The 20,854-nt window shown below is 38.5% G+C and overlaps 1 protein-coding gene across 1 annotated transcript in view; it reads right to left on the bottom strand.

The window, feature by feature from the left end:
• LOC144649952 (uncharacterized) overlaps positions 1-20,854 on the bottom strand; it is a 73,237-nt gene that overhangs the window by 26,622 nt on the left and 25,761 nt on the right. Inside the window, exon 2 of the mRNA XM_078509548.1 lies at positions 2,252-2,461. Coding sequence (XP_078365674.1) covers positions 2,252-2,461 — 210 coding nt within the window. The remainder of the gene's footprint in view (positions 1-2,251; positions 2,462-20,854) is intronic.

Genomic DNA, 20,854 nt, shown 5'->3' with positions numbered 1-20,854 from the left:
TCGATTACTGTTCGGGGAAGATTTTGCGTTCGGTCCGCTAATTTCTCATCGTTACATCGGGAATATCGTTATATCAAAGATCGTTATATCGGGGTTCTGTCCTATACATTTTACTGCAACTTTTGCAGGGACGTAGAATATTCATCGTTATACCGGGAATATCGTTATATCGAGGATCGTTGTATCGGGGTTCCACTGTAAAAAGTAGTATATATGGCCAAATAACCAACGACGAACTCGCCGTTGTGCTTATGCCAGGGGCGTAAATTATAAAGTTCTGAACCTTACAAGGGTCATTTCGTTTGTAACAGTTGATTATTACTGTTCCCGGTTAGCGTAAAAAGCTGACTGCAGACTTACTCAAGCCCAAAGCAAATAAGGTAACGCCATAATTTACTCCAACCCTCGGAGAGGAGCACTTGAACAAGTTTGAGTGGAAGTGGTAGAAACCCCTACCCGTCTCAGACAAAGAGAAGCCTAACTTTGCTATCACATTTCATACTTTAGAGTTTTAAAATTGTATACCACATCTTAGACCAGAAGTGATGAAGATGTTTTTACATGTGTTTTAAATTTTCTACTATAATTAGAATCCATTTTTTTAATTTTGCAAATTTCAAAACAACCTGATGTAGATAAGCAGCACGATATAAATTTGACGCGGTCTAGATCTCAGACTGAAAGGCCAAAATCGGAACCCCATCACAGACCTGGAAGGTCTAAAATGGGACCCCATCCAGCGCCACATACCCATATGGCGTATCTCAGGTTCTAACCCCTGTGACCAACGGTTATCAAGCAGAAAACTGATTTCTTCCTGCCGTTGGCAGTGTAAAATGATATGAAGGCTGCAGATCGAACGGTTAGCTAAGGAAGGAGGGTACTTTGGGGGTGATGTACATATACAAGTACTTTCGACAACGTGCGCGTGTGCTGCATGAAAAGGGGACCAACCCGTCTCAATAATAATATTGTGATAAATTCTCAATGTCACGCGTAAATGGGTGCTGTCTTTTTTACACAAAAATTATACAAGATTAATACTTTCCTACGCAGTGTACATTATGCATCTTCTTAAAGCACGTTAACTTACGTCGTGAGACACTGGACAAAGGACTCCTGTTGCGATTTACCTTTCAAGTTCTTTGCTCGATTCTTTGTAGTATTTTTAATGCACTTTGAAACTGACCAGAAGTTCATTATGTTATGAACTCCTGCACTGACTAATTGATAAGCCTTTTTTGCTTAAGTAGACTTGTAATCGTTTCCGTCTTTGGCATATCATCACTGTTACACCAGTAATGTTGAGTAATAAAACTAAGTGCAAATTTGTTTAGGCAAAAATGAAACTCCAGTAATAAGCCCTTTCGGATGCGAAGCCTCGCCCATCCAACTTTTTCACTGTAAGTTACCAAGTAAACGATTTTTTAGAGCACTGAACATCAAACAGAAATAGAGTATAAAGAAGTTTGCAAGTAGAGTGATATTGAGTGTGAGTGATACTGACGATCGGCAGAACCTCTTACGTCGTTTCTTGTGATCTCATCCCAAACGATGTTCATTTTACTGACCTCTCCTCCCCCCTCTCCGCTAACGAGATTTTAGGTCCCCCAGTTATGAGCCTACCCCCCAAACCCCTTATGAAGTTAAATAAGCCGGCCAGAGTTTTAATCCAGAATTTTATGGTATTTCTCATACTTAGCATATCTTAGCGTCGTAGAAGTATATCCTTCCTTTCCGGCCTGTCCCGTAAGGCTTATATAATTAAAACAGCAACCCTTACGTAACGCTCACAATGCATGAAAGTGGTATGCCTCCTGGAATGGAAAGGTAGAAGTAAACAGGCAAGCAAAAAATATGGTCAATGATTTCTTCCTCAGAAAACCGAAGCAGGACGCAAGCCCATCCTGTTCTGCACCCGAGTACAATAACGCTTCAATTTTTACTTGAGCACCAACAACAACGTACCTTTTTAAACAGGCTTTTTAATTATTTTATGATTTTATTTTTTAAGGTACATTTGAACTTATATTTGAAAATATCCATTTTTTAAATTTTTAGAGTTTGTTACTTTTTAACATCGTTTTATTAATATTTTTATTGTAAAGCACCATGGGCAATTAGTGGATTTTGGCACTATAAGAATACTTTTGATTATTTGATTAATACTGCAATAAACGACAACCTTGCTTCCAGGGTCTCTATTCCTCCCCGGGAACGAGGTTGCATTAGAGGCAAATGTAGTACTTACAAATTCTGCTATTTTAATGTAGCACAGAGGGGACTTGAGAAAATCGGTGTCAATGGTGAGCTCCAGTCCCCGTCCAGCCTGAGGTTGTTCTTCTTGACCAGGAGTGCTTTCAGCGTAAACCGTTTGTCCTGGTGGCACTGGCTGACTAGTAGGAGCCTGGGCCTGAATTTCCTCCGCGACCGGAAGCTGAACTGGACTGTCACTTTCCATCTGGGAGGATAGAAAAAAATAAGAAATGGCGAGGAGTTGTATGACGCAATTATTCTTCACGGAATGCGCAGGTTTGTGTAATTAGCTGTACAAGTACAGACAATGCTCTCTGTACCTCACTTTCACGAGCCGGGGAAGGGAATTTCTTCATGACCAGTCAAATAGAACTGTATAGCCGCTACAAGAAAAAGACAGCCGTTACATTGCACTTTCACTTTAAATGAATTGATCCCACCCTGAACGTACGCCGGCGATCTGGGTACCAGGTAAGTGGATGTGCAGAGTATGAGCACTTTCAAAGCCGAGTACAGCGTACGCGAAATCCACCGTACCGAAAAAATGGCAACTAAAAACTTACAAAGCATACACAATGTTGTTTGTATCAGGACGAATTTCGCAGAAACAATTACATTGTTTTTGATGTGACCTATTGGTGGTTATCATCTGATGTCATCGGCGTTTTTATGAAAAAAATTTGAATCTATCGAGAAATCTTTAAAAGAATTGCTACAAAGCTGGTAGTGGGGAGATCTTACGTTGATTGGAAGGATTCAAGTGATCAAATCCTTAGCCATATCAAAGATCCTTTATCGTGTTACTTTGGGCTCGTGTAAAAAATCAGATTTTGTCAAGAAAACCAATGAGATACTTTACTCTTTTATTTGGAAGGGTAAAGACAAAATAAATCGTGCAGCCTTGATAAACTCCATTGAGAAAGGAGGATTGACAATGCCAGATATTGCATCTATGATTTCTACTCAGAGAATATTGTGTATCAAAAACTATTTGGACAACTACCCAGCAGGTTGGAAATTTTTTCTTAATAATATTTCTATTTAAAGAACATTGGGGACAAGTTTTTGTTTCATTGTAACTTCGATTATGGGAAATTACCAGTTGCTGTTCCAGAGTTTTATCAAGAATGTATTCAAACTTGGTCCTCATTAAATGAAAACAATCCCAGTACAACAAAGGATGTTGCGAATCAGATCCTCTGGAATAATAGGTTTATTTGCATTGGAAAAAATTCAGTATATAACCGAAGGATAAGTGGTGTGGGTCTAAACAAGATTGGCAACCTTTACAACGGTGCAGGGTTGCTAGTTTTCATCATGGAGCTTCTGAGATCTTTTTTATCCCCCAGTGACATGTATTTATTGATCAGTATGCTGGACGTGATGCCTCTGGTATGGCGGAATCTGTTAAATGGTAGTAAATCATCTATAGCTCATCTCACATCTCCGTTCGAGCCTAACTCTTTTTATATACTTTACGAAAATGATAATATCCCACTTGAAACTGTTCAGTCGAAATCACTTTATAATAAATTAGATTGACACAAAACTGCGGGAATTTCAGTATAAAATACTACATCGAATCTCACATACAAATAAGTTAATCGAATCTCCTCTATGATATTCCTGCCCAAATGATATAGAAACCATAGAACATTTTCTTTTCCTCTGCCCGAGAGTTCAAGTTTTTTGGAATGAAGTGTGCTCCACTTTCGGAGAAAAACTGAAGTGGAGCAGATCCCTTCACATAAAAGATATCTTTTTCGGAAGCCAAGACCTAAAAATTAACAATACCTTGACAAATTACATTATCCTGGAAATCAAATATTTTCTGTATCGTTGTAAACTAAACAAAACTCCCTTATATATTTTGCATTTAACAGAGACAATTAATAGTACATATTATGTACAACGTTCTATTGCGAGAGAAAATAATAAAATTGGTTTTCATTTTGAAAAGTAGAAACCTCTACTCCCACTTATCTCTGCTTGATTAGTTGTTGTCACTTTTTTAAATTATACTTCAAACTACATGTCACTCTGCTGTAACATACCTAAGTTGTTGGCCTTTGTAAACCCTGTTATTTTGTAACCTGTCACTTTTGAACTAAAATTAGTTATGGTAAATTGTATGTCCTGTAAACTCGATGATTGTAACCTTTTTGTTCGTAAAAGAAATGTATTTCCTTTTTTTGTGCTGTACATCTCTTTTCTGCTGTAATTGTATGTTAAGCTTTAGAAAACAAATAAACAAATAAAATACAATCAAAGGCTCTTCGAGCAACCTCATGGTAATTTGGTAATTCGATGAAGTGCCGACCTTCGCATTTTTTTCTAAATAAGTGTCCAATAAAGTAATTCAATCTCATTTTATTTGCGTTTGAATGTTTTATTTTTCCACATGAGTTGCGTCATTGATGGTTCGTGCTCTCAGGTTTCGTAGCGCTATTCAGTTTTCACCACAAAAATATTTACCGGTTAGTGTATTACCTTTGATCCTTTTTAGCGTTAAGTAAATTTGTTTTGTGAATATCTATACTTTTCTGTCAGCACGTATAGCGTTATTTTTGAGCAGCGGATAAAATTCGAGAGAAAGATACGCCCGAGCACTTCGTGTTTCTGCTCGACTCAAAAAGATGAAAAACAGATGACGTGACACGAGGTGACGTCACGCGAAACAGAAACGTGCTGTGGATTCAAGCTGTGGATGTGGTGTTAACTACAACACGTCACATGGCGAGCGTAATAATTTTTTAACCGTAACTACGTGTAACTCACAGCTGCTATCAGTAATGTCACAATTTCACTTAATTTGCCTTTCAATGTTTTCTTGCGTGAATGGGTCATTGATAGTTTTTGTTCTTCAAATAAGCGTTCAATAATGTGCCTTTGAATGTTTTATTTTTCCATGGGAATTGTGTCATTGATGGTTCGTGCTCTCAGGCTTCGTAGCGCGAATTCTATTTCATCACAACTGAAAGTGTAACCTTTGATCCATTTAGCATTAGGTAAATTTGTTTTGTGGATATGTTTACTTTTCTGTCAGCACGTATAGCGTTATTTTGAGCAGCGAATAAAACTTGAGAAAGATGCGCGTTTCTGCACGACTCAAAAAGATGAAAAACGGATGACGTGACGCGAAGATAATGTGACGCGAAACAAAATCGTGCAGCATGAATGTTGTGTTTACAATAAAGACGCGGTAACTGCATGTAGCTTATAGCTGCTATCAGTTATGTCACAATCTCACTTCATTTGCGTTTGAATGTTTTCTTAGGTGAATGGGTCATTGATAGAGTATGCTCTACGGCTTCGTAGAGCGAATTCTATTCTCTTTTATCACCAGAGGATAAGTGTAATTGATCCTCTTTCGATTTGTTTTGTAAAAATTCAACCTTGTTCCCTGAAAGAGAGAGACCCTGGGAATGAGGTTATAGGATAATTTGTTTTTGATTGACATGTGCTGAATGGCGTTTTAAACAACCTTTCTGTCAGCACGTTTACTGTTAAATGCATGAATTAATTGCGGTTTAATATCAGAATGGAGTGACGGAAACACGTCACTTCAAGTTCGCGAATCATCACTACACCTCATTACCATTCGGTAAAAAAGGACGAAATTCGCAAAAAAAAAAACATTGCTTTCGATGTGCCCTATTGGTGGTTATCATCTGACGTCGTCAAATTTCTAAATCTAAATGTCAATCCTGCAAAGCTGTTATTGTTATAAAAACCACTACAAAGCTAAATTTGGACACATTGTTTCTTTCTGCATGCTATATAACAAATTTGTCTTCTCGTGTGCTGTTCAAGAAACCAAAAAGGTTTTGTGATTTTAATGAATAGTAATGTCAAGTTAGCAATGTATTGTGGTAAAATGTACATCTTCTTCCGGACGATGGATTGCCAAAACTTCTTGGCCTAGATCTTTCGCGATTTTTTTTGCTTAAAAATTGCGACAATTTTCACCAACGCTTAAAGTTTACTAATGAAAAGTGTGATATAACGATATAGAGGGAATTTTCGCGAAATCAAAAACCACTGAAAACGAAATCGTCATGAATATTCATAAAGGTGTAATTCTCTCTACACATCTGTAGCTAAATTCGTAAAATGTTCTTGAAAATTTAAATTCTTAAACATATGTAAAAACTAGAGATGTGTTTTGATGTGCTACACTTCCGGTGTGTCCAATTACAACTTTCGTACTCAGAAGAGCAGAATGAGCGCTCGTGCCAGTCCTTCGTATCACACATTGCGCGAATTGAAACACCGAACGCCCGTTTTTTCGCCCAGCTGCCTTCTCCCCCTTGATACAACCGGTTTTTATATTTTATTCAGTTAGGTATTGCTGTATAAGCTTTTTCGCTTTTTCCGACTACCTTCCATGAAAAAGCTAGCAGATAAAAGAATCACGCCACGAACCTATTGTTGCAATCATTTACATTTATACTCTGTCAACCATCCATAGCCTATTCTAGTACAGTCTGCGAGCAACTTTTACGTGGGATTGTTAGGTAATAAACTGAAGGCAATTGCAAATATCACAAAAATATAGTTTAAAATGGAAAGCTGTTCAACAAAGATTACGGTCAAATCACAATGCTTCCAAAATGTACACTCAGTACATGAACCAATGCCTCGAATCATCGTTACTTGTAGCAAGCAACATCTAATGAAATAAACCCGTTTACAAGCAGATAGGAAAAACCTCCCGAACCTCTAGTGCCAGGGTTACCCTAGACGGTCAATGATAGCCCTGATTTTCAAGCTATTCGTATTAAGCTAAGGTTCTGACAAGCCGGTCACGCTACGGTTGTTGCCTTGGTAAACAGAACACTCAACGAATAACACATTTATAGAGTAATAAAAAAAAAAATAATATATGTTTATAGAGGTCATGCACTTAGCTTCATATCTCAACGAGATAGCTAGTTTACAGGCATGCCACTGAAACAGAGGAAACAAATAATTTTAAATGAACATAACACAAGGTTAAAAATCCCAACTGGCCGGAGGCAAACCAGTTGGCTATATACAAAGCGTGGACGAGGATTTGAACTCGGGACAACCGAGAGACAAATCCAGATAGTGGCAGAGGCAGGTCTTGAACCGGGGACCTTCGGATTGCAATACCAGCGCTCCAAACCACTCGGCCACGCTTGCCTCCTAAGAGTCAAACCGATTTGTGCTTAAGAGAGGGTCCATATGAAATCCATGCAATATTAAAATTTGAGTCTACATCGACCCTCTCAGATTTCCTTTATATTTTGCATGGGGCTACATATTGAGATGATAATGCTGTAGGTAGAATATTATCGCGAAATTCTTTAACGTGTGGAAGATATCGTGGTCAACGTGCCCATGGTCGGTTTTGAGCCAAAAAATACCTAAATTTTGACCCATCTTTTGACCAAAATATCTCTGCAAGAATTGAAGCTTTCCATATAAAAATACCACTGTAATTAGTATCACCTAGTACAATGTAAATGATATCATTAAGATTTTTCATCGCTCTCACGTTTAGTAGTAAACCTATTTTAAAAATTAGGTATTTCGGGCAATGCGTGACACTAGAGATTTTAGGGTAAAATTACGTTTGAATATCGCCGATGCGGCGTTATTCTGATGGTTCCATTGGCCATTATTTTGTAAAACATTTACTAAATAATAAATTAAAGTCAAAAAAAGTATGTTAAGTTCAATCGGCACGTATGATTTTAGCGTACAAAAATGTGGTACATGTGAGCAAAACAAATACAAAGTTCTGAAAGTTTTAGAACGAGTTTCATAACATGATGGATAGGTCGGCTGAGGACGTGAGAAATACCGCTTACATAAATCCAATAAACCTTTTAGCATCTAAAGTGGTTCGTGATGTTAATTATCCGGCTATTTAGTGCTCATAAATACAGACTTACAGCGTGAGAAAAGGTAAACAAGCCACTTGACATGTTCATCATCGATCGAATTCAAGCGTATCTTCACGTGCAGATTGGAAAGAGAAAACGTCGCTCACTCCTGTCTACCTGGTAGTTATAATGTTCACAAACAATTCTGCAAGGAATTAGTTTCCACTTGTCTCGTAAGCGATGGCCTCAGTACTTCACATTTTCATAAGCCTGGTAAGTTACTTTTCACCCGGGCGCCATGTTGTTTTGGACTAGTACCCAGTCTCTCAAGACTTGCCTCAGTGCCCGATCGAAACGCTGGAATGGACCATTGTTTTACTCGAAGCGTAGTATAGTACAGTACAGACGATTTCTTTCCGTGGCGCTCTCTGTCCAAACAATTTTTCCAGCTGCATCTTTCTGCAGACAATGTTTTTTGATGTCTTCAAACATTTTATGTGGGCATTTTGCTATTGCAAACAATTTTTTTTTTCAGGATTTTTGATCCCACTTGGCCACTCCTCCAAAAAAATAATGTTGCTTCCCTAACTGAATGTTTGATTTATAGTGTGGATGCCAAAACCATTAATGCCAATTGAAAGGTCTTTCAAAGGCCTTGTTAACAAAATCGAACGACCGCGCAGTTCGATGTTGTAAAAAACGCGTATAATTACATACCCAATTGGACTTCACTCAATCTTTATACACTGGGGTTATATCCACCATCTCTCTAGCTCCTGTTCGTACCATATTGCAGATCAATGTGATATATGAAAAAGTTAAAGTAGCTTATAAACAATATTACTTTCAAATTAATGAAAACACTAATGAAGTACTAGTAAACCTTAAGTGAGGTTCTCTGCGACAAATCGCTTCGTGTGTACTACTTCAAAAAGTCCCTTCAACAAGGCGTTTGTTCGGTGCACCTGCAGCGAATTTGGAAGAGGGAGAATGTTAACTAGTTTTTGAATTCAATACATGAAGCACTCTCATTGGTTAGTTTATATTTTGTCGCAGAAGTGCACACACGCTGCGACAAGGCTGCTTTCACTCATTTTGTCACTGCGATCAGTCGCACGAATTTAAACTGGTTTGAGTTCGTGCCTGGTGCAGCCTCGCCCTCGTGGATCATGTCTTTCGTGCGCTGTCGACATGTCGTCATGCTGACGCGTATATTTGCATTCTGCTCGCTTGCTGCAAGTAGTTTCTTTTTCGTTGCTCTAGCCTTCACTATATCCTTCTTTCTTTCATCCGTACTCTCCACTGGCTTCGGGCAGTGCGACTTAGGGCTTTCCACAAGTTGCTCGAGATTTCCCAAAAAGTTGCCCGTAATATCTCAAAAAGTTGCTCCAAAAATCCAAAATCGTTGCTTCATATAATAAAGGTTGCTCGAAAGTTGCTCCAAAAAATCCAAAACGCTACTTCTAACCAAAAGAATTTTCTCTAAATATATGCTAATTTCCCTTTGAGAGTAAGATCTTCAAAGCAGTTGTAAGCAATTTTACAGCAAAAGTATCTAAATAACATATTAAAGGGAATATTATTTTGTTAAGTAACAAGGATTCCTTTAACTGGGAAAAATCGTGAAGATATTGATGACGTCATGTTTGCTAACGAGTTTTGTAATGTTTTATACAGAATGAGCCGAATGTTGAAACGTCTTCAGATGTCCCTCGAAAATCTTCGGCAAACGTCGTCAGTCTTCGGAAACGTTCGTTTTGCCTTAGAACAGCACTCGTATAATCTTCGGAAATCTTCGGTCTGGAAATTGCTCAAAATGCAACAAGTTGCTCGAGGGGAAAAAAGTTGCTCCAAGGGGGAAAAAGTTGCTCGAAACATGAAAAAATGCCAAAAAGTTGCCGAGCAACTTGTGGAAAGCCCTAGTGTGACTCAAAGGGCCTCGATGTGGAGCCGTTTTCTATAGCAACCGTCCAAGCACTTACCTCTCAGTCGGGTTTCCGCTTTCGCCTCGGGGCCACTCCGCTGGTGCCTCATTCCTTTTCATTCCCAGCCAAACCCCGCCTTCAATTCGTTGCGTAGCTTAACAGACATTAACGGCAGAGGTCTCGATCCCTGGCGCAGAACAGAAGGACCGTAGACTCTGGGAGCGAGAACGGATCATTCCATCTCAAGTCTCCGGTGCATGCACACAATTAAACCGGAACCATAAATGGCCCAGAGGGCAGAGGACGGCCCAGTTCGGCCAAGGCTGACGGAAAATGCGCAAGTTCTTGGAACGAAATTTAATATCTAAACTCGTTTATCAACCGCTGGTTTAGGGGAACGAAGACCCTGGGAACAAGGATCCAGAACAATTTCAACAAATTTGGAATCACCTGTATCTCTGATAGTGCTCCTACTGATTTCCTAATTTAAAGCTAGAATGACGGACCGACGTATCGACGGAATTAAATGTTTGTATAAGTGTAGATCAGCGTGCCTTTTTACAACTCATGATTCGTCTTTGCCTTGACCAGGTTGTTGAAAGTTCGTTTTCAATGACACTCATAATCATACTCTTCTGTTCTATTTTATCTTTCCTGTGGGCAATCCTTAGAATAAATGTAAATGAGTGAAATACTGTAAATGATTTAATAAACGCCCCACTCTCAAATAAACGCCTCCCCCTGATGTGTAAAATTTGTATTAGAGGCCTCTACTAATAAACGTCCCGTGTCCAATACACACCCCTGTTCCCCCCATCACCCCCCCCCCCTCCTCAATATAAAAAGAAAAAATATATTCGCCTCAAAATTCAAGTAAACGTTTCATGGAGTAAAAAACACGCAATTTTCTTTAGTTAGTTAATTGATTTACTCGGACATGGAAGGGACCAAAGGAGCTAGCAAGCCAACATGGTTAACCCCGATGCGATGACGATGAAGACATCGATATCGAACAATCTGTGAACGACATCTTTAGGCTTTGCATTAGAAAAGATTAGAGTAGTCTCCTACTCACAAAATCTGTTTCCTATCTTTATCCGGGAGCAAACTACGCGTCATATTTACATACTTGTTTGCCTATTTGGTTCGTTACAGTTAGAGTGAAATCATGGGCTCCTGGTGAAATGAATGCCCCTTTTCTACTAAACGCCTCATATTTATTTAAAACTCCCGCATGTACCCCTTAAATTAAAAAGCCCTGGCGTTTACATGTACCCCTTAAATTAAAAAGCCCTGGCGTTTATAAGATTATTTACGGTAAGTCGGTATTAAAGGCTAATTTTTCGATTTCAGATTTTCAAAATTAAAAAAGGTGGAAAATTAAAGCCATGGCGATTTGTGGCGTATTGGATCATTTATAGATGACTCAATACATATCCCATGGCCCCTGAATGTCAGGTCCTTCTTGAAAGCACATAAACGAAGCCATGACGATCGCAATATGATCTGAGTCAGAGTGAAATTTGAGACATGAAATTTGATATAAAATTCACAAGTCGGTCTGTCACGCAATCAACTATTGTCGGTGTTCTTCGAAGAACGACAGCACCAAAAACCACTTGTGCCGCAGATTCTTACTGGATGAAAACGATGACTACATAATTTCTTTGCAGTGGAAACATGTTTTTTATATGTGAACAAAACACGCAACCGAATTCTAAAACAAGTCGGTTTTCATGATCGGTGGATATTATATTTGATGCCTCGCCGCCAACTTGTTTTGATAACATCTGTTCTTAAATTACTATGGTGCTGGTAAATACGGCAAAACGCAGCTTACACACCAAGAGGGCGATGCCAAAAACCCTTGAAGGAAATGACTTTTATGCAATGATGCTTGCTTGTGGGGATATCTTTCAAAATGGTGCAGTACGACCAGCAGGTCGGTATGACCTTTGTGTTCGTTTGAATTTGTTTAATTTGCTTATTACCAGCCAACGACTTCCAGTAGTTAAAACTACTAACGATTTAAAAGTATTTTTATGCAAAAAGCTTCATAACGATGTTTTACTTCTTATAGCAACATTCTATTTAGTTTATATTTTACAAACTCTGAACTTATCACGATTTCCGTGTTGAGCTCGTTTGCATATTGTCACGAAGTTAACACCATTTATTGATGCGAACCTGTAATTCCTCTTAAACTTAACAGAGACTTTATTTAATAAATAGAGACACCATTTCCTTGGCAATCTATTGATACTTTCAAATTCGATTGAAGAAACGCCGCATGTCTACAAACAACGACTTTTGGAACCCCACTTTTTTGATACGAATTGAATAAGGAGATTTGGAATTTTGCTTTCAGCCAAACGCAGCAAATGACACAAGTTTACTGAACGTTTTTCTATTGTTCGGGACTTGATTTGTCTTCTTATGTAAAAGTTTCGTATCATTTCTTTTTATATTTAGCATGTAGCAGGGGATCAAACATGGTGAATATTTTTAGGTCAAATTTAAGTACTTTCCACTGTCTGACAGTTTGATTGACATTTCTCCAAAACAATAAACAATTGAACCAAAATATTGCACATGGTTAATGTACTAGTGAAGTTACACAAGTGTGCCAAATTTGAGGGAAATCGGTGAGATGCGCTGTAGACTCGCCTGCATGGTTCTCGTGCGGACTCACTCTTAAATTAACAAGTTTGGCAGCTCCTGTAAAATCGCATCATGTCAATTTTCACGCTCACTAAAACTATTAGACAGTTTGACAGCAAAATTGTACGGAACATTTCTCCAATCGAATATTTTAGCGACAGTGGCGACAGGCCTAGGCAATTGTACCGAAAATTTCGTCGCAAAAAGCCCTTATATTTGAAAATGTTTTGTTTTAAAAGCAAAGTCTTGCCGATTAAGTTTTGATTTAGTACTATGATCTTCCTTTTATCACAACTTGTCGTTTTGTCGGTGTCTTGATCATATTTTGTTTCTCAGTGTTTCTCGTAGCCAAAATAAAGTTGTTTAGGATAGGCGAGTTGTTTCTAGCAAAGCGTTTACAGCGACAAAACATACTGTCGCTTGGGTAGCCCCAGCGGTTAGTTAGGGTTATCTTTTTGTCAGGGTAAACCTACTTAAAGTTATCGCAATGATGACATGAAAAAAAAAAAAATGTGCAAGTGCTGGATTAACTTCTTGCTAGGGTCAACCCTAGCATCGGGGTTACTCTACCTTCCTGTAATCAGGGAATCACTGTCGTTGATGCTTACCGCAATTTCCGTCTTATTTTCTTTTGTGAGGTCTCTTTGAGTACCACTCTGCAACAAATATCAGTGGGACACTTGCTGTAGATCTAGAATTAACAATCCGTTCAGCGGGTCGCGAAGGAGAACGCAAGCCCAATATTGTGTGGCGCGTTCTTTCTCGTGTCGTTTTCCTATGTTTTCGATGACAATTTTGCCTTCAGCAGCTAGCCTCGCTGTCACGCATTTGCATGAATCATGCAATAACTCACGTGTCGCCTTCACATGTGGTAGTTGTTTTGAATAGTGCGGTTTTGCGGTCTCAGATCCTGACTTTTAACTTGATTTACAGAGTTGTCTGTTTCGTCGCTTTCTTGCTTTATGTCGACGCTTTTACTCAGAACTTTGCACATTTAAGGCAAAGTAAAAAAAAAAATGACGGTTTCTCGTCCCCGCTCGCCTCAATTTTTGGGGCCGCTTCTTTTTTTAATATTTGTTATTGGGAAAGTTGAAGCGAACAAAAACCAACCGGCGTTACTGCCAGTCCCAGTGGGAGGGGGGGGGGGGGGGGTACTCTGACTTGTAAATGACGGGGATGATCGAATGAAGGCCAAACTCAGGACCCAAAAAAATCATAAAGTCTTCCGATATTACCCCAAAAGTCCCTCGACCAAAAATAACCCCTCTCCCGTCAAATTACCACTAAATCGCCAGGAGGGGCAATAACGCTCGCGTTTGATTATTCATCATACCATAAATACGCGAAGGCCGTGCCAATGCACTTTAGTTTGTTTAATAATACCCTAAAAGATCCCTCATTTGAATCAAGTCACCCAAAAATATACTTGCCAAATCTTCTTACCCAAAAACAATCCCAGAATCGGAAATTTCAAACCCAAAAAAATCCTTCGATCATCCCCGTCATTTACAAGCCGGAGTACCCTCCCTGGGCTGCCAGTACAAAAAAAATTCTGTAAGACATGGCTATTGTATGCGTTTTAATACGAACTCAGGGGCTCCTTCTTGGTGTAGAAGCACAGGACACGTCACAATAGAGCACTGCCTCGCAAACCTATTGTTTTTATTATATTCCTCGTTCTTTTGATTAACCCATTTCGAGAGGTCGTGTCAATGGGGTTTATTTCTAAACAAAATAAAGGTTGGGGACTTCAAAACTGATTCCAAAAGGCACGTTGTGTCCATTAGCGGAAACGGTTTAACATGGTTAAGATTAGACTGTTCACAGTCCCCTATTTTTCAGTGAAGTCGTTGAGTTCGATCGTTCAGTCCGACGGGCCGTCATCTTGGTTTAAAAATGCGAGCAAAAACTGGGGAGAGTGCAAAAACCCCGTGGGTGGCGGGATGGGATTTTTTGCTCTCTCCTCAGTTTTCGCTCGCGTTTTTAAACCAAGATGGCGGCCCGTCGGACTGAACGATCGATCTCAACGACTTCACGGAAAAATAGGAGACTGTGAACAGCCTAATCTTAACCATGTTAAACCTTTTTCGCTAATGGACACAACGTGCCTTAAGATAAGAAATTGACTGCTTTTGCTGGGACCTGAAAAGAAATATAAAAACTACAATCTTGGACAAAACTGTTGAAACACGTAGCAAATTTAAACTGATTAAGCTAACAGTGTTCAGTTTTGCAATCCCTCCCCCCTCCCCCAATTTCAATGTTGTTAATGCTCTATATAGCTAGTGCTTTCAAAACAATGCCTGTCGAACTGCAAACCTTAAGAAACAACAGTGAGTATGGGGAGAAGGGAATAACATATTTTAAACCGTTATTTGTGAAAAATGCGTGAAATGCGTTTGTTTCAACTAGTTTTGTCCAAGATTGTAAATACAGAATCACAGCACAGTTAATGCAGCGTTCCATAGTAATTTGGATTATTTTTCGTCTACAGATTGTGAAAGATAAAATTAAATTATTTTAAGTAAGTTTCCCTGTTTTCTTGTTCATTAACTGTCATGATCTACCATAAAGGATATACAGACCAATAGAAAATAGTTCAAATATATAATTTCATATATTCATAATTTCAAAAAAAAATTATATTGAAAAAAAAACACGCCTCACAGGAGGGCTTATTAGAAGAAATGAGAGAGGGGACAACAAAGGAAGGAGGGAAGTTTAATAAAGCTTTCATGGACTAAAAAAATATTTATTTTCCACTGCTAATAAACGTCTAAAAAACCTTCCTTTTTCCACAAAGAGATTTTTTTAAGGTAAGTGTTTTAGTCGCTGAAATATGAAAAACAAAAAAAAAATCTGTGACAAAATAACCCCCGAAATTCCAATCTAAAGGACGCAAAAAGTAGATTTGCATTTTTTTTTATTTTTGTATGATTCGGCAATGAGACTACACTTGAGTTTAACAACCTATTTGATTATACTGTAGTTTTTTAAGACGGAGTCTCCAAGGAGTTGAGGGGCTCCAGGGCTCCGGGGCTCACCTAAACTGTACTAAAGGCTCTGCGACTAACGCGCACACATCTCTTTTGAGATATATTGTTTTGATATGCAAATCAGTTTTGGTGCGTCTTCAAATGTCTAGTATTCACTTGCACAACACAGATATATAATGATACACGACCATAGTATTTCGGAGAAAATTTATCTCCCATTTCATCTGCAAGCCTTAGAATTTAAAATTGTATTGTTTAGTTATCTTTACCCCTTTGTTGTAGGGGTGTATTTTATTAATGTTCTATTATATTCTATTCTATTCTTTTCCATTCCATTCCATTCCACTTTGGTCTGTTCTGGGGTGCTTACCATTTAGCCAAAAAAAACGGAAATTTCGGTTGAAAGTCAAATGGAACAGCAATTTTCCGGAAATTCCGTTCGAAAATTTTGGACTACGTTTTGAGGTATTCCTTTTATTCCGGTTGGTACGAACCGTCGGAAATTTTCTTACCATTTGAACGGAATCTTCCGTTTCCAGGCCCTTTTTAGCACCTCCGCACGGTTTTAGTCGTGTTTACAATATGGCGTCTTTATACCAATTTAGAACGTGTATGTTCACCTCGACCATAGAAATGCTAGCTCGAACGTGCCAATTTTCACTGGACTGCGAAATTCACTCGGTGCGTAGGTGGGAACAGTTACCTCAAAATAACCTTGTATTCTGTTTAAATTGCGTCTCATGGAACAGCTGACGGCAGTAAAGAGCATCAGCCCATCTTCTTCGTCAAAAAGTTTGTTTTCTACTTCGAAGTAATAGTATTTCAGCTATATCTACAGAAAACACGCTGGATCGAGTGAGCGGGATCGAAGGAACGCTTGGTAGAATAATGGTAAGCGAAATCACATCCGATTTGTCGGAAAATTTGGAAAATCGCTTACCATTATGCAACGGCAACACCAGCCGGATTTTTCATACAAATGGTAAGAACCGATGTTCTATTCTAACAGTATGCTGCTGTTTGCAAAAATGTTAAACAGAGCTAGCAGCGTAATGAACCACTGCGGGTTGTCGCAGTTGTGTATAAGGTGGCTGGTCAGCTTGCTGTGGCTGTCGGACTTCCTCTGCGCTTTGCTTCCGGTACAACATGCAAAGGAGGCAAATATCCAAGATGAAAATCAACCAGGAGATGTAACCAAAGCCCTGTCAAAACAAATAACATGAACTATGTGTAATTGAGCCTTAATAGTAAATGTATCCAATCATCATTTAATTTCTCTTTCAAAGTGACAGCAAAAAAGTTAAACATAGCTTAACTTAAAGCCCTTGAGAATCTGAGAGACATTTTGATGGCTGAGAGGTCAACAACCTATGTTTCTTTAATCAAGTCATTTATCTGTTGGACTACATCGAGATCCAGTACATAATTTATTTGTACTTATGAACAAAACTGGTAGGTTGGTAATAGAAGATGGAATTTTACAGCGTTAATGATAATTGTGTAGTATATCATTGAAGTCATTCCTCGTGGAGTTGTGGAGATGTCTTCTTGAAGACCAAGGCAAAACCACAAAGGTGTTAAAAAATGAGGGGGAGAAGAGAAAGAGTTGAATTGAGGGGAGGCAAGTGCGAACTGAGGATGGACCAGTTTCAAGAACGAAGGCAAAGTAACGATGGGATTTATCTTCCATTAATAGGCTAAACAAGGTGCTGATGGAATTATATTTTCCAATTAAAAGGTTTTGTTCTGTTTTGCTCTGCTCTGCTCTGCTCTGCTCTGCTCTGCTCTGCTCTGTTTTGTTCTGTTCTGTTCTGTTCTGTTACTGTTCGTTCATGTCATGTCACGTCACGTCATGTCATGTCATGTCATGTCACGTTATGTTACTGATAGTCAAGGCATTCGTGGTGGCGACTGCCTGGCCGGCATGGTAAGCAGGTCGTTTTCGTCGTCTCTGGAGAACACTGAAAAGACCACATGGGAAGGAAGCTCCCGTGGTTTCCTGACAACTGCTGGAAATTTACAACTTGGATCAGTGTATTTACAGATGCGATATATACTTACTAAGCCAGTTCGAAGGGCTATAGCCGGCCAACTGTTGTAATCTTTTACTGACAGACTTTTGTATTCCAAGTCGATAGCCCGTAGTGTCAGGTAACCGCAACAAGCGATCAATAAAATGAACAAGATGAAGTAGATAATCAACGTCTGCAACATTTCAAAAGATATAAAAAAAGACACAAATTAGAACATGACAGGCATGTAAATCTTGATCACGGTAGCCTGCAGTGCAGGCGTTTTCCCTGGGCGCGCGTAGTACTAGTTCGCGATCGAGTAGATTCGCCGCCATCAATATACTACCCTAGGGCACGTTTCTCCTATCCCCAATCCTCTCCCGAGTAAGAATCCATGATGGCGCCCGATCAAAATGCATTCGAATATGCTCACTAAATACGCCTACATTGCAGGCTATGATCACGGAGGCTTCAAACCTCGCAGCGAGGTTGAACGGGGTGCTTTCTGCTTGATAGCGCGGAGTATAGTGGAGTGCACTGTGTAAATGCCTTTTTATTATTTATATCTATTATTATTATTATTATTATTATTATTATTATTATTATTATTATTATTATCAGGGGGGATGCAAAAAAGGGACACTGCGGTTACAAACATGACAAAACGAATCAAATCGTCAAAACTTTGATTTTAAAGATTTAACATTTAGTCTTTGTCTTGGCGGCTATTTGTATATAACTGATTCATTTCTAGCGAAAAATTTTAACCCTAGCTTGTGCGATCCTCTGTCATTTTTGACTGGTTCGTTATGAGCATGAGCATCCTGAACTCTCTCTTCTTCCGCCTTCAGGGTTCAACACCTATATATGAAGCTGGAAAGGGAGAGTTTACGGTCTAGACTAGACTAATTCGATGATGTTGATGAGAAAGATGACGGAGACGATTCACCCAAAACAGCATTAGGTTTTCTATACGAGCCGTTGCCTTATAAATTAAAGGGAAATATTTTTTATCGGAATGAGACTTTTACAAGCCTTATGAGTTTGTGGCGCTAACATTGAGTAAACCACGTAAATTGAATAGACCACTAAAATTGAGTAAACAAATATGTCCCAACTGGCAGGAGGAAGACCAGTTGGCTATATACAAAGCGTGATCGAGAATTTGAACTCAGGACGACCGAGAACAAATCCAGCCAGTGGCAGGGTGGAAGGATTGACCTGGTACCTCCAGATTACAACACCAGCGCCCTAAACCACTCGGCCACGCTGCCTCCTTATGTTTTTGGATAAGGAAGCGTTACTATTTGCGATGCGGGTTGTCAGTTCAAAGTTGAGCCATTTTTAAGTTAATTTTTTAATTAAACTGTGCCGTGATTTACCGACAGAGTGCAGCGGGAAGAGCGACTGTAAAGTTTGTCCAAACGTAATGCGAATGTCAAAGCCAAAATATTGACCATCACCCAGCAAAGGACCGTGACTCCTTGAAAGAAATCTGCTTTTAAATCCTTGGGGATTTCGTTTTTCGCGGTATCACTGTCCAAGTAACGAAAATCAAAGTAATTTACGATGCACACCCATGCCACAAACAGGAGAACCTGCAAATGTAAATTTATATATATATATTAATATATATGGCAAGAAATAAGTCAGATCACTAAAATTAATTAATTAATATAAGGTTGTACAAAAATGGGATTAAGAATTTAGAAACTACAAAATCATATAAAAAAGAAATTAATTTCTAATTGTGAGATTTCTAGGACTTACAATTTCTGCCAATTTCACATAAAACAATGAGGATCGCAAGTAATTGGTGTTCACATTTTCGGCTCGTCTCTGGGGAGGTCCTTGGTCGGAAGATGTCTCCTGCACTCGCTGGGTCTGATACAACTTGTAGTTCACCACCAGATCCACGAAGAACAATAAACAGGATGAAAATCCAAAGGCCTTTGAAATAAAAACAAAAGGAGAGATGTCGAACATCGTAACAGGACTAAGAGGAGTGCAATTAAACACGCAATTAAATGATCTTAAATAACATCGTAGCCTTCCTTAAATAATTTCTTTCCAAAATCTTTAAGCTAGAATCGTTACTTAATCAATACCAATGATAATGATAATGGTAACAGTTTATTTGTAGTATTTCCACTAAGTGGCTCTTATGCAAATAATATTAATAATAATAATAATAATAATAATAATAATAATAATAATAATAATAATAATACTTTATTTATATAGCGCTATTTCTATTTCTAACCAATAGCGCTTTACAATTTATTTACAATTAAAAATTACATATCTATATTAAAAAAGTTACAATTTGTATATAATAAAAAAAATAAAAGATCAATAAAAGAATTAAAAAGAATAAAAAGACTAACTAATTTACCTAAATTAATTGTAAAAATACACTAAATTATAAAAATATCTAACTAAAAAGATGTGTCTTTAGTTTGCGCTTAAACTCTGAAATGCCATTGCACGATCGAATTTCTAAAGGTAAGGCATTCCAGAGTTGTGGCGAGGCTACAGAAAAAGCTCGAAATCCGTAGCTGCGCAAATTATAAGCGACGTCATCCAAGCGATGGCCATTCATGGAACGTAGATTACGTCTCGGAACATATATTACCTATACCTATTACCTATATTACAGAAAAAATGAAACCAAGGCTAACTATATAAGAAGAAAACAATGCATGATATTAAAATTTAAACTAATAACATTTCATTTTGTGAATAAAAGTGTAATTATTAATTTCAATAAAATTCTAACCTAAGCTGCCTAAGTGTATAAATTCGACTTAAAGTTTAATAAAAAGCATGGACTGTGGATATCCAGTGACCCCTTCTTTGTTGCAGCAACTATTTATTTAATCTTTAATCCAAGTTCAACGGATCATGCGTTCAATATACGTACCAGCCCAAGCAGAAGGGCTAATTTGAAAGGCTTGTCCGTCTCATCAGAACGTGTGTAGGATTCTCCCAAAACAACAGCCCGTGGTGTCAGGTTTCCGCAACAAGCGCTCAACAAAATGAGCAAGATGAAGTAGATAATCAGTGTCTGCAAAAACAAAAGAAGTAAAAAAAGGAAAATTAGCTGGCAAGATTAATGTAACAGTTGTAGCAGAGTTCCACATTAGGCCTCC

The sequence above is a fragment of the Oculina patagonica genome, chromosome 4 (genome assembly GCF_052425735.1).
Source record: "Oculina patagonica isolate OP01 chromosome 4, crgOcupat, whole genome shotgun sequence".
NCBI classification, from domain to species: domain Eukaryota; kingdom Metazoa; phylum Cnidaria; class Anthozoa; order Scleractinia; family Oculinidae; genus Oculina; species Oculina patagonica.
Note: the sequence above shows the minus strand (reverse complement) of the source record. Positions and strands in the feature narration are given on the sequence as shown.